Below are 14,210 nucleotides of genomic sequence, written 5' to 3'. Positions count from 1 at the left end.
GCAGTGCTTTACAGACATTATCATCACTGTCCCCATTTAGGCTCACAACCTAAATTCCCTAGCAGTATGTCTTTGGAGTGTGGGAGGAAACTGGAGAACCCGGAGGAAACCCACGCAAACACGGGAGAACATACAAACTCTTCCCGATGTCGCCCTTGGTTGAATTTGAACCCAGGACTCCACGGCTGCAATGCTAGAGTGCTAACCACTGAGTCACTAATGCATGGTTTTGGCCAGGTCCCTCTCCACTTGCTGCCAGAACAGGTCTGTAGAATAGAGAGAGATCTATCACTCCAGGGGAGCGGGCTGGGAGAGGGCATGGCATTTCAGAATTAAACATCCTTGGTTGAAATGGTGGATCGGTCAGCATGTGTCAGCTATCAGGATCCCTCTAACACTTTCTCTGTTTTGGTGCTTGAATTTTCATGGCCAGGAATAACATTTTTTTTGCAATTTATCTGTTCATTCTTTAGAACAATCTAGAGTTATGGTACCGTCACACTGAACGATATCGTTAACGATATCGTTGCTTTTTTGTGACGTAGCAACGATATCGTTAACTAAATCGTTATGTGTGACAGCGACCAACGATCAGGCCCCTGCTGGGAGATCGTTGGTCGCTGGGGAAAGTCCAGGACTTTATTTTGTCACTGGATCTCCCGCTGACATCGCTGAATCGGCGTGTGTGACGCCGATTCAGCGATGTCGTCACTGGTAACCAGGGTAAACATCGGGTTACTAAGCGCAGGGCCGCGCTTAGTAACCCGATGTTTACCCTGGTTACCGTTGTAAATGTAAAAAAACAAACACTACATACTCACATTCCGGTGTCTGGTCAGGTCCCTCGCCTTCAGCTTCCCGCACTGACTGGTGAGCGCCGGCCAGCCGTAAAGCACAGCACAGCGGTGACGTCACCGCTGTACTTTACGGCCGGTGCTCAGTCAGTGCTGGAAGCTGAAGGCGAGGGACATGACCAGACACCGGGAATGTAAGTATGTAGTGTTTGTTTTTTTACATTTACAACGGTAACCAGGGTAAACATCGGGTTCCTAAGCGCGGCCCTGCACTTAGTAACCCGATGTTTACCCTGGTTACACGGGGACTTCGGCATCGTTGGTCGCTGGAGAGCTGTCTGTGTGACAGCTCTCCAGCGACCAAACAGCGACGCTGCAGCGATCGACATCGTTGTCGGTATCGCTGCAGCGTCGCTTAGTGTGACGGTACCTTTAGTGTAAATTGCCTAAAAAAAAAAACTGATGCAGCAAACTTTGTGGAAACCAAAATTTGTGTCAGTCTGCAAACTTTTGGCCACAACTGGACACCTGAGTTCATGCACACTATGAGGACCTTTGGGTCCTCATATTTGGGTTGTCCTGGCATAGAAATAGGTGCTGATTTGCAGTTCTAGGCAATGGGCACAACACAAGGTGCGGAGCTCTGCTCACAATTTATATTTGGCCACTGTCAAAGCTTAAAACAGCTGTTCGGCTGTGGGATCGGATGTTGGACCCCCACAATCATATTTCGGGGCAAACCCTTTAAAAACTTTCATGCTATCTAAGCATCTTCTCTATACCCCATGATTAGAAGGGACCTCCATAACGGTCCACTCTGCCACAATGTTACCAAAAAACGTCAGGAATGGTGAAACCTGAGCTGCCGGCTTGAAATGTGCCACATGTATCTGAAGTATCCAGTATTGGACTGGGGTGCCAAGGTTCCACCAGTAACCAATTCCAGGACCCCACATTTCAGCGACATGCAAGTGCAGCGCCCCAGAGTCCTGGTCGTTGCAGTAATGTCGTTCTTCCACCTGGGGGAGCGATGTTACGTCTGATGGCACCAAAGGAGTTCACCCTGCCAGGTATCACAGCCACACACACACTTCACACGCCAGCCACCAGGGGGAGCAAAAGGTTCTATCTATTAGGCCACTCCTCACACTTGGGAAAAACTGGGGGTTTGGTTAGGAAGTTAGGCAGACGGAGGGAGAAGGAGAAGCTGACTGGAGGGAGAAGGAGAGAGTCAGTAGGAGAGGAGAGGAGCAGACTGGGCTCGGCCCAGGAAGGGAAAGAAGGACACGGAGCTGCGCCTGCAACCCATGCGGGAGACTCCTAAGAAAGGACAAGAAAGGAAGTGTGCCGTAGTGAGTGAGCACAGAAGTCGTAGCAACAGGAGTAAAACACCAGTGAGAGACCAGCTAGAAGCAGGCTGCCTCCCACTGAGCGCAGATCCGGTAGCCGGAACACCGAGGGAGTAATAGACTCTACACTTTACTTCAGAGACCGGCAGGACAGTCGATTCCAAGTTGGCTGCCCGACCTAAGAACCTAAGCAGACAAGTTGGCAACGCGGAGGAGGGGCGATGCTAGGGTCCCTATAAAATAGCCTCAGGTCACCACCGTCATACGAGTTGGTCCTATCCATGGGGGACCGAGAGAAGAGTAACAAGAGTGAGGACCCTATGGGAGCTAATGCATGTAGGGACCTACTACGTTACTGTGCGCAAGGGGAAGACTACTGATTTCCACATGGATAAGGGGACTCTGGAATTGCCATCAGACCGGCCGGACTCTGCCTGCCCTGTCATCCGGCACCCTGGACAGTGGATGCTGAAGCCTTCAGTAAAGGTAAAGAGACTGCACCCATTGTGTCCTCGTTATTCCCCGCGCCTTGCACCATCCACCATCAACATCTACACATCTGGGAAGCCCTGGGGATGTACTTCACCTGTGGGAAGGTATACCATCTAGCTGCCATTCCATTACCCTAGCAGACCCCCAAGCAGCGTCGGTCACTCTGACCGAATACCACACGTGGCGTCACGAACACTACCGTTATCAACGAACTCTACCCCTTTTTATTGGGTGCCCCTCATAGGGCCACGGTCCGGGTCAGGCCACCATGACATCCCAGCTGAGGGAACAGAAGGACCCGGTACCGAGTACCCCATTGCCCTTACGTGGGGGCGATCCACCAATGTGATGCAGCGCCCCAGAGTCCTGGTCGTTGCAGTAATGTTATTCTTCCATCAGGGGGAGTGATGTTACGTCTGAGGGCAATGAAGGAGATCTTCTGTCCAGGTATCACAACCACAAAACACACTTCACACTCCAGTCCGCCAGGGGGAGCTAAGCTTCTATCTATTAGGGCACTCCTCACACTTAGGTAAAACTGGTGGTTGGTTAGGAAGTTAGATAGAAGCTGACTGGAGAGAGTAGGAGATAGTCAGTGAGTCCCGACCGAGTTTGGCAGAGGCTGGTTGGAGTGGCTTCCAGCCAGCTCCAGACTGCAGCCTGCGGAAGACGAGGGTACACGGAGCTGCGCCTGCATCCCATGCGGCAGCATCCCAAGAAAGAGACATTGAAAGGAATTGTGTTGCAGTGAGTGAGCAACGAAGTCATAGCAACAGGAGAGGAACACCAGAGGGAGATCAGCTAGAAGCAGACTGCCTCCTTCTGAAGCGCAGTACCGGTAGCCAGAACACCGAGGGAGTAAGGCTCTCTATGCCGTTACTTCAGAGACTGGCAGGACAGTTGATTCCACGTTGGCTGCCCAACCATATACCCAGGAGGCAGGGTGGCAACTTGTGGGGACCGGGGCGTCTCTAGGGTCCCTATGAAAAGCCTCAGGCCACCAGTCATACGGGTTTGTCCTATCCGTCAGGGGGACAGAGAGAAGAGACTTAACATCTACAATAGTTGTGAGGACCTTACCGAGTTGCTCAGCAGGGGGTGACTACTACGCCCAGGTGCTAGAGGAAGGCTATTGAATTCCATCTGGATAAGGGGACTCTGGATTTGCCTTCAGACCGGCCGGACTCTGCCTACCCTGTGGTCCCTACCCTGGACTGTGGATGCTGAAGCCTTCAGTAAAGGTAAAGAGACTGCAACCTTGTGTCCTCGTTATTCACTGCGTCTTACATCATCCACCATCCACTCTTTACACTCTGGGAAGCCCTGGGGATACACTTCACCTGTGGGAAGGTATACCATCTAGCTGCCATAACATCACCCCAGCGGACCCCTAAGCAGCGTCGTTCACCCTGACCGAATACCACAGGTGGCGTCACGAACATTATCCCTTTGAAGACATTTCCCCCACTACATCAACGAACCTCCTGAGGGCCACGGACCGGGTCAGCCACCGTGACATCCCCACTGATTGTTACATGCGTCTGTACATAGTGGTTAAAGTATATAGAGCCAAGTACTGCTCATGTAGGAAGGTGGTGGCCCACCCGAGGATTCTCCTTTTCACCAGTGGGCCAGTCCAACCCTGGAAGTAGCGGTATAGATTATTGCATGGGCAAAGCAAGAAAAAGAAAAGTCACACGTGATACAGTTTTCTTTTTAATTTGCAATATTCTGAAACAAATCAAGAGGAAGGTTTTTTTGTTTTTTTTAATCCGTTAGTCTTGATCCCCTTATTTTGACACTTACAAGGCTCAGAAAAAAAGAGTGAGAAAGAGACGAGAAAACAGAAATGTAAAGGAAGACAGCAGCAAAAGAACCCCACTGGCATTCATAAAACGAACAAGCTGTCCTCTTGTTTCTCTTATATATATAGATTTATGTATATATATATATGTATTTATAGGATTTCTGTTTAAAGGGCATGCAGAAAAATTAAACAGCAACAAATGAAAACAAGTCAGGCCGGAGATTCGCCTCTCCTCTCCCTTGGGGTCACTGCTCTGAACCCTGTAAACTTGAGTTAATTGGCAATAGGGGTAGGAGTGCTACACGCACCCCACTCTTAGTCTGTTGGGGTTCCGCAGAAGACTCTGTCCCACCAATCTAGATCAGGCACATTTGAGATAATTGCATTTCTGCTTCCATCAATCCCTGAAGATTTGGTTGCTGCTTCTTTCCAGCACATTTAAAGTGGACTCCCAACGCTCACCTATGTGGTTTGAGACTCCACGTATCTATGCCCTTTTTGTAGTGACACTACGGAGACATGAGGGGGTTGACATACCTCCAATGGCTTTCTTCATGCAATAGGTGACTGGTCCACTTCAAGGGCAACACTGTGCATTTTGGAAGATTCAGTACTAACCCAAATTACCCTTGGGTTGCGCTTTCCCACCCTGCAAACACAGGAAATCCTATAAAACCTAAACCTTCTGCAAAAATGCCATACCCTACAAAAAAAACCCTAGTAACTAGAATTCACGAAAGTATCTCCTCGCGGGCCAAAGAATGAAACCCAGGCTACGTTAACGGAAATATATATAGATAAGGTGTACTTTGGAGTCCCTGCTATATATATGTATATGCGTCTCAGTATTATAAGGTGACATCATGGATCCAATGTGCTGACCCCACATGTCAGAGGAGATTGGCACTCACTGAGAACTGACGGACAATAAGCACACTCCATAAAATGCGCCGGCCATGCTTTGGGACTGGCTCTCCCACTGCAGACAATGGATAAAACCATTATTTACAGGGCTTGGGATTGTTGTGAATTATGTGTGTATATATATATATATATATATATGTATATATATATATATATATATATATATATATATATATAGTTGTAATATATATATATATATTATTTTTATTATTTTTGCATTCCTAAAGCAAAATAAAACAACATAAAGGGGTGGCAGTGGGGGCCCCCGGGAGAACCGGTTTGCAGAAAATTAATTAAAAAAAATATATATTTTTTTGTTTATAACTTTTTTTTTAAAGTTTTTTTTTTAGAACACTTTTTTTTTCTTTGTTTTCTCTTTGTTCTGTTTGGACGACTCATTTCACGTTGGACGCGCAAACACACGGGAAGGAACAGCTCCACGGGAAGGTCACAGTTCTCTCCCCCCAGCCCCTCAAGATTTCAGACAATCCCTTCACCCCTCCACAGCACCCCCTACCCCCCAAATAAAGCCAAAAAAGACGAAAGGGAAGAGGGCTGAAGGTCAAATATTTCTCTGCGACAAGTCAATGAATGCACTTACTCCCCCGTACAATAGTAGGGGGGGTCTTACAGCTGCCCCTCTTCCCCAGCATAGAAGGGGTAATGCTTAAAGGTCAAAAAGGAAACACACAGGAGGCTTAGTCCTACGACCTTGTCTTGTCCTCTTGCAAACATTTCATGAGTCCAGGCAGTGGATGTCTGGGGGACGTGTGCACATGGGGGGATTGAGGGCCACAAGAATAGAAGAAGTCTGAATTTGGAGGGGTTGAGGGGGAGGAGGGATGAGAGGGAACGGCACAAGCATGCGGTCACGTGCTTTTCCTCGCCGCTGGAACTCTCTGAGCGGCGGAGCCAAAAGTCTCTGGAACTTCCTCTTTTCTGGTGAAGCCAGGAGAGCATTACTGGAGGCTGCACAAAAACAAAGACATCAGTAACGAAATATGGCAAATTATTGCATTACTAAACACAAAAATCCAAAAATGCCTGGATTGGGGCCCAGGGCAGTGGGACCAGCCGGAAAGCATGCTAAAGCAAATAAAAATGGGCAAAAATTTTGGCCTTTAGTGGAGACAGACCCCAAAAGTCTTGCATCAGTAATTGTAGCGAAATGTGGTCCTACAAAGTATTGACTCAGAAGGCTGAATTCAAATGCACACATTTTCAGATTTATATTTTTTTTAAAAGAACTAGAAAACCATATATCATTTCCATTAGGGGAGCTTTCACATTGCGTTTCGGCACCCATTCGGTGGCCCCGTTGGGGCTTATGTCCGGACCGCCCGCAAAACGGGATTCGGAAATATATGCACCATAGACTATAATGGTGCCGAAAGAGCAAACGCGCGCAATGCCACGCATAATTTTTTGGACGTATACGCCTACTGGAGGCGGACACTCAGACGTAGTAGATGCCCAAAAATGATGCATGGCAGAGATCACGTTCGCTCTGTCGGCACCATAGTCTATGGCTCCAGTGGCTCATATGTTCGAATCCCAGTTTACGGAGGGGTTTGGACGTAAATCCCGACGAGGCTACCGAACGGATGCCTGAACACAGTGTGAAAGCTCCCTTACACTACACCAATACTCACTAATTTGTGTTAGAATATAATTTAAAAAACATGAAAATTTGTGGGTGTAACGTGAAAAAAATGTGGAGACGTTCACAGGGTATGAATACTTTTTCAAGACACTGTAGATAATAAGAACTGCTATTAAGGCATATAATCAGCAGTCTAATTTTTTATTTTCCAAATTGCTTGTGTTTCAATAAAATTACAGAAATCCCCCCTCTACGGAAGCAATAAATGACTATAAAACGATCCAGCGCTACAATAAAAAGCAGCTTTATAAATTGTCTTTATATCCCATACATCATTCGGCAAACACAGGGCGTGAATTATCCCTCCATATACTAGTGAGGGAAGCGCAAAAGTTTTTTCTACAGACATAAAATGACTGTTCTTTATGGGCAGGAATCTTGCCGAGCACTGAGCTATTTCTTATAAGATTACCAAGCGATATTCTGTAGACTGGCGAGATCTCCAACGTGCCAGTGCATTTGTGTTACAAAATCTATAATATTATTATAAGAGTGAACAAAAACCCCTTACTGTCACTGGAGGGGTGCCACGGGGGCCCCTGAGCAGTGGAAGTGGACATTCTGCCACTTGCCATCACGACGATGCCAAACACGGGTCTCTTCGGATTGGCTGGTACGAGGTCGACCCTGTGTATCGATGTACTGTGTCAGGCGTATGTAGGCGATACAGGCGGCGTCCTCTCCTACCACGTGAACGTGAGGATTCAAGATGGTTGTGTGGATTGGCTTGTTGTTCTTGGACAGCACTAGACAAAGGAAAGACGTAAATTAATTCAAAGCTTTCTAATAAAATCCGTGTTCCCGGCGTAGCGTTAGGAAATTATTTGATATGATAGAATTGTGGCGTGCCTGTTGACGCTAGAGTTGTGGAGTGTGGTTTAGGCCGCGGGCACACTGCTGGATTATGGCTTTGTATTGGGACGTGAATCCCTACTGTCCAACATATTCCTGCACTTTAATATTTTAGCATACAAAAACTCTCCAAAATAAAGAACGCCAAAAAGAAATCACAAGACGGTATAGTTTATCTTTCTAGCAGGGATCTGTTAGGTGGCATAGGGGATCCCTCATTCCTGACCCTTTATCTATTCTAGATTCTCACTTAAAGAGTATTCCCATCTCCAAGATCCTATCCCAATATTCTGTAGGTGTAATAATAATAATATTAGCAAATACATCCAATTAGAAATGTAGTGTAGTTTTTCTGATTACCTAGGTCGCTTACCTCATGTGCAAGGCATCTGAGTGCAGTCCGATTTTCACAGACTTTACACAATGGAGAAGACGGAGAATTGTTTTTTCCATCTTCTCCACATCTGAGAAAATCAGATCACACTCTGATCAAACTATGATCATCGTGTGATTTCTTGGATGAGAGAAAATACGGTTGTGTGACCCAAGCCTAAGAGACAGCTCATTGATTTCACCAGATCCTAGTTCCCAAATTGATGCTATCATTAATATTAATGGTTTATCTAGTGAATAAACATCAGCTTTTTTTAGGCTACGTTCACATGCGGCGTTGAATCACATCCGCAAACTGCGAAGGTCACTGGCCCCATCTGTCGCTCCGCGTGCTCCTCCGCATAGTGGACCTGCCTGCATTTAGTTTAAACGCACCCTTAGGAAATTCAGAGTTTATCAAGAGGGATCCACCCTTCCAAGATTATCATATATTAGCAGGGTAGACAGAAGCTCTCCACTATATTTTGCTCTCTAAGAGGCAAGACATGCCCATGGATTCCACAGAATATTACTAAAGCTTTTGTGGCCAGGTGGATCTTTGTGACCTCCTTATCTACGGGGAACCCTTTGAACAAAAAAGGATTGCCAAAAGTGGTCACACAAAAGACAAACACAAACATGTTCCCAGAAAGAGAATATCAAATAATTGTCATATTTACAGTTTTCAAAGTAAAATCGATGAAAATCTATTCCTTCCACAAGGTTACCCAAAGCTTCTGGCTCAAAAGTGGTCAATCCTGGGTCACAAATCTTCCTGAAAATGAAAGTTAAGTGAGAGGTCTCATTATTCTGAGAATACAGTAATATATTGTATTAACTAAATATAGTCATTCACTAAAGATTGCACTCAGCAAAAGTCACAGTGTGGTCAGCATACGTAATTTCCTACTTCATTGCATGTCCACAACAGTCTCCATTTGTATTGACTGAATGCTGATACCATAAAGGTGTCTAGATTCTGGTAATGGCCTGAACATTGTTCCTAATATGTGTATGCAAGTTTTTTTTTTTTGTTGTTTTTAATTAAAAGTATATATTTTTGAATAAAGAAATAGTGTTCTGATGTGTTTTTATTACAATTTTTCAAACATCAACCATTTGTCTTTTGTAGCCTGCATGTATTCTCATCCATTGCAAGCTGCCCAGTGCAGCCCAGCGTGATACATCACATTAACTCTCTGATAGATCGGTCCGGTCTATAATCTTATTCTTTGCTCTTCTGAGCACAAATCCAAGCTTTACAAACAAATACAAAAAGGTGGACCAAAAGGGATAACTGCTCTATGGGCATTCAGGAGAACAAAGAGAGAGGTAGAGACTGCAATCAGAGAGCTAATCTGATGGATTCCACAGGAACCAGGACTGAGCAGCATGCAGTGTATAGGAATACATGCAGGCTACAAAAGTCAAGCAATTGAATATTTTTAATAAAGAGCAATTACAAAATTATTTTTACGCTGTGCAGTGCCAATGTCTTCCAGTCCTTGTTTTTACAAGCTGGCAGCAATGATATGACCACTGCAGTCAATCAATATCTTCAGGGATCATGTGGCGGGTGTTGGTGGCAGTATTTATATCATAACTGGCGGCTGGTAAGCAAACACAGGAAATGATCGCAGAAGCATCTGCAGAAGATTGGCGTGGGATTAAAATGGTGAGCATTATTTTTTGTTACGGTATATATTTTGCTCACTTATATAGCGCCATTAATTAAACAGCGCTTTACAGACATTATCGGCACTGTCCCCATTGGGGCTCACAATCTAGATGTCTTTGGAATGTGGAAGAAAATCAGAGAACACGGAGAAAACCCACACAATCATGGGGAGAACATACAAACTCCTTGCAGATTTGGTCCTTGGTGGGGTTTGAACCCAGGACTCCAGCGCTGCAAGGAAATCTGTGTCTCAGCCTTTACCTCATGCTTCCCTCAAATTACTTAGCAAATACCTGCTGACAGATTCTCTTTAAAGCGCACATGTCACTCCCAAATCTCAAATTAAACTATTTAAACAGTCATACATAGGACTTAGTCCCAGCCCTGCATGCCCACAGTGACTTTGTAAGAGCGCGGCGGTGTCACATTGCTCGATTCCGTCTCTCCTGCATGCAGCGGCCGCTCGCTGCCCAGAGGATTGCAAAGTATTGGGCAGCCGACGCAAACAAGATAGAGGGAAAGGAAAGCTCCTGCACGGACACTGTTTGCGTGCGCTTGCTGCGCTCCTGCATTGTCAGTGTGCACACACAGGCCAGGACTTTGGCTCAGGCAGCTGTCTCTCTGGGCAAAAGAGTGCTATCAATCGAGCAAAGGGAAAGTGCGCAGGATAGTAGTTGAATGAGACCTTTTATCTAAAACTAGTGACATTCATACTACAGGTATGATTTTTTTAGGGACTAACTCCCCTTTATGACTGTAGAAGTGGTTTAGTTTAAGTGTTGGTGGTGACAGACTCCCTTTAAGAATTAAAATATGTATAGTGAATATGTCCTCATCCCCCACCCCCACCCCATTACTATACAGTATGGTCATGAATAACTCACGCATATGCCTCGAAGTCTCCATTATTCACTGCCTCGATCAGTTGTTCTGTTATCTTAATGATTTCCTGTTTTCGAGCTAGAATAACAAAATAGCCATTAAATAGAGAGATAAATTGACAGAGGGTAAGCGAGAAAGCCACAAACATGGTCAGCGGAAGGATTAGAAGATGGCAAGAAGATGAGAGTGGATATAGGGAACGATGGTGGGTTATTAAGGAGATAAATCAAGTACAATGGAGGAAAAAAAAGTTTTCAGCAGCACGAACACAGATATGAAGACTAAAGTAGTGTAAAAAGTGGTTCATGTTATTTGACCCAATGGAACCTGTGGTATAGAAGAACCTGACATATTGAAAAGTGAAGACACTGTGTTACCATACACTGCAGTCTATGAACGGTGACAGTATTAATGTGACCCCCGTTCCATTAGACCAGCAAACATTAGTTTACTAGCACAATTCCCCACATGACAACAATGGCAATCAAAGATTTAATAAGAGGGGCAGGTGGGATGTTCCACAGTCAACGGTCACTCACAGAAGATGGATACCCCCTGATGAACCTTTCTTTTGTTCCCATCTATTGAAACACACCAATCAGGTAAACTTTACACCCTTCTTGATCCATATTCTCCTCCCCACAATTCCCACTCTAAATCCTAATGCTAAATGTTAACCCCTTACACACTAAAGTTTGGGCCTAAAGTCATGGGGTCCTCCCATAAAGGGGTTGTCCACTACTTGGACAACCCCTTCTCAATCCCTATGTTTCCCGACAGTAAAATAATAGCACTTATACCGACATCCGATGCCGGCGCTGTTCCAACCGTGTCGGCTCTGGCTTTCCCGGGGCTCAGCGATGGCTTCACTCACCTCTCGTAATTTACATTTGGAGGAGGTGAGAGAGCAGCAGCAGCTCTCACTTCCTCCAGATGTCTTGGTTTGTCTGGAGGAGGGGAGAGTGAAGCCAGCACTGATTGGCCACAGGGATCGCATAACATAATGTCAGGTGAGCCCCGGGAAACGCGGGGCCGACACTTCGGGAACAGCGCTGGGATTGGAAGTCAGTATAATTGTTATTATTTTACTGGGAGAGAAACATAGTAATTCAGAAGGGGTTGTAAAATTAGGATAGAAAACACATCAATGGCCTGTAGAGATCAGTGGAAAAATTTGCGGGATCGTAGTGCAACGGCCAGGCCGGAAGTCCATGGACACTGGGTTATTGCGCTAGAAACCACCTCTCATCTGTTAGTATCCCGAGTTCCTCTTTTGATTCACTGGCCGGGCATGATGTTGTGTGTGCATCATGCCACAATAATGATATTCCACCAGGCCAGCTAAGCAAAAGAAAAGAAGGAGATGTCAGCAGGTAGGAGATGATTCGTAGGGCTCCCGTACAGTGGCTATGGAATCCATGGCCGCTGGACTAGGGTCCTGCAAATTCACTCATCTATACTTGGCCATAAATCTGGAACATCAGGTTGTGAGCTGCTGTTTTGGTCCTGCCTAGGAAGCCTTACATGCCCTAATATGTGCCCAATTTGATGAGACAACCTATTTAATGGATAGAAATTAGAAATTAATAAGAAAGTTTTTCAATATCCTAAACAAAATAATAGAGAATACGAGGAAGAAGATTTAATTTATTTCAGGAAAATAAGCAAATTATTTGAGAGAACATAAAAAATATAGAAGACAATTCTACTTAAAGTAATTCATAGAGCAGAGGAATAAAAGAGAGATAAAAAGAAAAAGGAGATAATGAGTAGAAAATAGACAACTGGAGACAACTGGTATAAATAAGTACAAGTGGTATGAGAAAAAATCAGATATCTATAGAAAAAGGAAATGCTTTAGAAGGAGAACAAAGAGAAAAAGAGCGTCATGCTGAGAAGATATGTGATGAGTAGGAGCACAGAACTTGTCGTAAGTGGGTCAGACAGGGCTTGCAAGAAATGGAAAAGCACAGAGGAAAATTAAAAATCATCATAAGAGAAAATAAAACTGCAGAAAAAGACCATTCTGGTTAGAAAAATTGTAGAAGAAGAGGAAAAAGTTTGGTGGTTAGGACAAGACAGAGGATTGTGGAAGTTAATAAAAGAGTCTTGTGCTTTGTGTGTAATCATAATAAGAATTTAAGAAATAATAAAAATGAGTTTAAGCTGATGAATTCTGAGTGTCACAGAAAAGTACAACTTACGATGAGAAGTGTGTTAAAGACAGAAATTGAGGATGAATTCAACAAATAAAACTGGAGATCAATAAACATTGTTCATCATGGTGGAACACTTTGAGAGCTGATGTTGGTAAGATGATATAGACAAGCATCTGAAAGGACCCAGAAGATAGCGTAGAAGAAAGGTGAAGAAATGATATGATGGAAGTCAATGGGTAAGAAAGAGGTCCATAGCTGGAAGGCGGTGGTAGCCCGTGTGAGATGCGTTTGTATGCGCGAGTTCTACTTACGCTGTACAAACGGAGAGTTTAGGTGGGGCTGGGAAAGCCGATGCTGCGTGTTGGAGTACTGCACTCCCTCTGCTTCTGAGCCTCGTCTGACTGTGTTAAATATATCTGTAAATCTAGCAGCTGGGAGGGGGACAAAAAGACAGGTACCAGGGAAAGGGATAGAAACCGAGACAAGTGACAGAGGCAGAAAGACAAGAGACAGAAGCAAAAATCGACAGGAAGAGTGACAGATTGGCAGAGACAAAGGTAGAAGAACAAGAGACAGATCCCAAGGAGGTAAAGGAGATATACAAGTATAGAGATAAGACATAAGAAATGGCAGCAAAACAGAGAGGTAAAGACAAGAGACAGTAACAGAGTTAGTAAGGTTGAGACAGAGGAGTACAGAGAAAGAGTGGAAATGTGGTGGAGAGGTAGCAAGAAAGAAGATGAGACAAATGTAGAAGTACAAGTGATGAAGAGATGGAGAAGAATAGTTGACAAAAAGTTGCAGAAAAACAAAGAATTAACAGCAAAAATATAGGTAAGAGATAGAAGAAACAGAGTGGTGGAGTAGGTATACAAGGAAGAAGAAGTCGTAAAATAGACAAAGAGACAAAGAGGACATGAGACAGAAGTAGAGAAACATTGGTGGAGACAAAGAATCAAAAGATAAGACAAACGGAGAGGTAGCAAAATACAAAAGTACATATGGAATAAAAGTAGAGGTAGTGAAGCAGAGTCAAAGATCGAAACAGATGCAGCGATAAATTGATATAGGACAGAAGTAGACAAGTAGAGACACAGCAGTAGCAAAAAAAAAAAGTTGGATAAGAAGAAAAAGAGAGGTAAGCAGCAACAAGATATCAGAGATAAAGATAGAAAAACAAGACAAAGGCCAAAGTGGATAGATAAAGGATAAATTAAGCGAAAAGCAGAGACAGTAGG

At 44.6% G+C, this 14,210-nt stretch overlaps 1 protein-coding gene across 27 annotated transcripts in view; it reads right to left on the bottom strand.

Annotated features, from left to right (window-relative positions):
* Positions 1-5,714: 5,714 nt before the first annotated feature.
* The window catches only part of CAMK2B (calcium/calmodulin dependent protein kinase II beta), a 212,490-nt gene continuing 203,994 nt past the window's right edge, over positions 5,715-14,210 (bottom strand). For 15 of the 27 annotated variants that reach the window (XM_069766728.1, XM_069766734.1, XM_069766729.1 and 12 more), the window contains 5 exons: positions 13,284-13,403; positions 10,816-10,891; positions 8,934-9,028; positions 7,541-7,775; positions 5,715-6,335 (listed from right to left, as the gene is read on the bottom strand). In XM_069766728.1, the coding sequence (XP_069622829.1) occupies positions 7,543-7,775; positions 8,934-9,028; positions 10,816-10,891; positions 13,284-13,403 (524 nt within the window). In that variant the 3' untranslated portion in view covers positions 5,715-6,335; positions 7,541-7,542. The remainder of the gene's footprint in view (positions 6,336-7,540; positions 7,776-8,933; positions 9,029-10,815; positions 10,892-13,283; positions 13,404-14,210) is intronic. The other 12 variants (XM_069766737.1, XM_069766743.1, XM_069766738.1 and 9 more) reach the window with 1 other exon arrangement.

The sequence above is a fragment of the Ranitomeya imitator genome, chromosome 4 (assembly GCF_032444005.1).
Source record: "Ranitomeya imitator isolate aRanImi1 chromosome 4, aRanImi1.pri, whole genome shotgun sequence".
Taxonomy (NCBI): domain Eukaryota; kingdom Metazoa; phylum Chordata; class Amphibia; order Anura; family Dendrobatidae; genus Ranitomeya; species Ranitomeya imitator.
The sequence above is the reverse complement of the archived record's forward strand: the minus strand, read 5'-3'. Positions and strand labels throughout refer to the sequence as shown.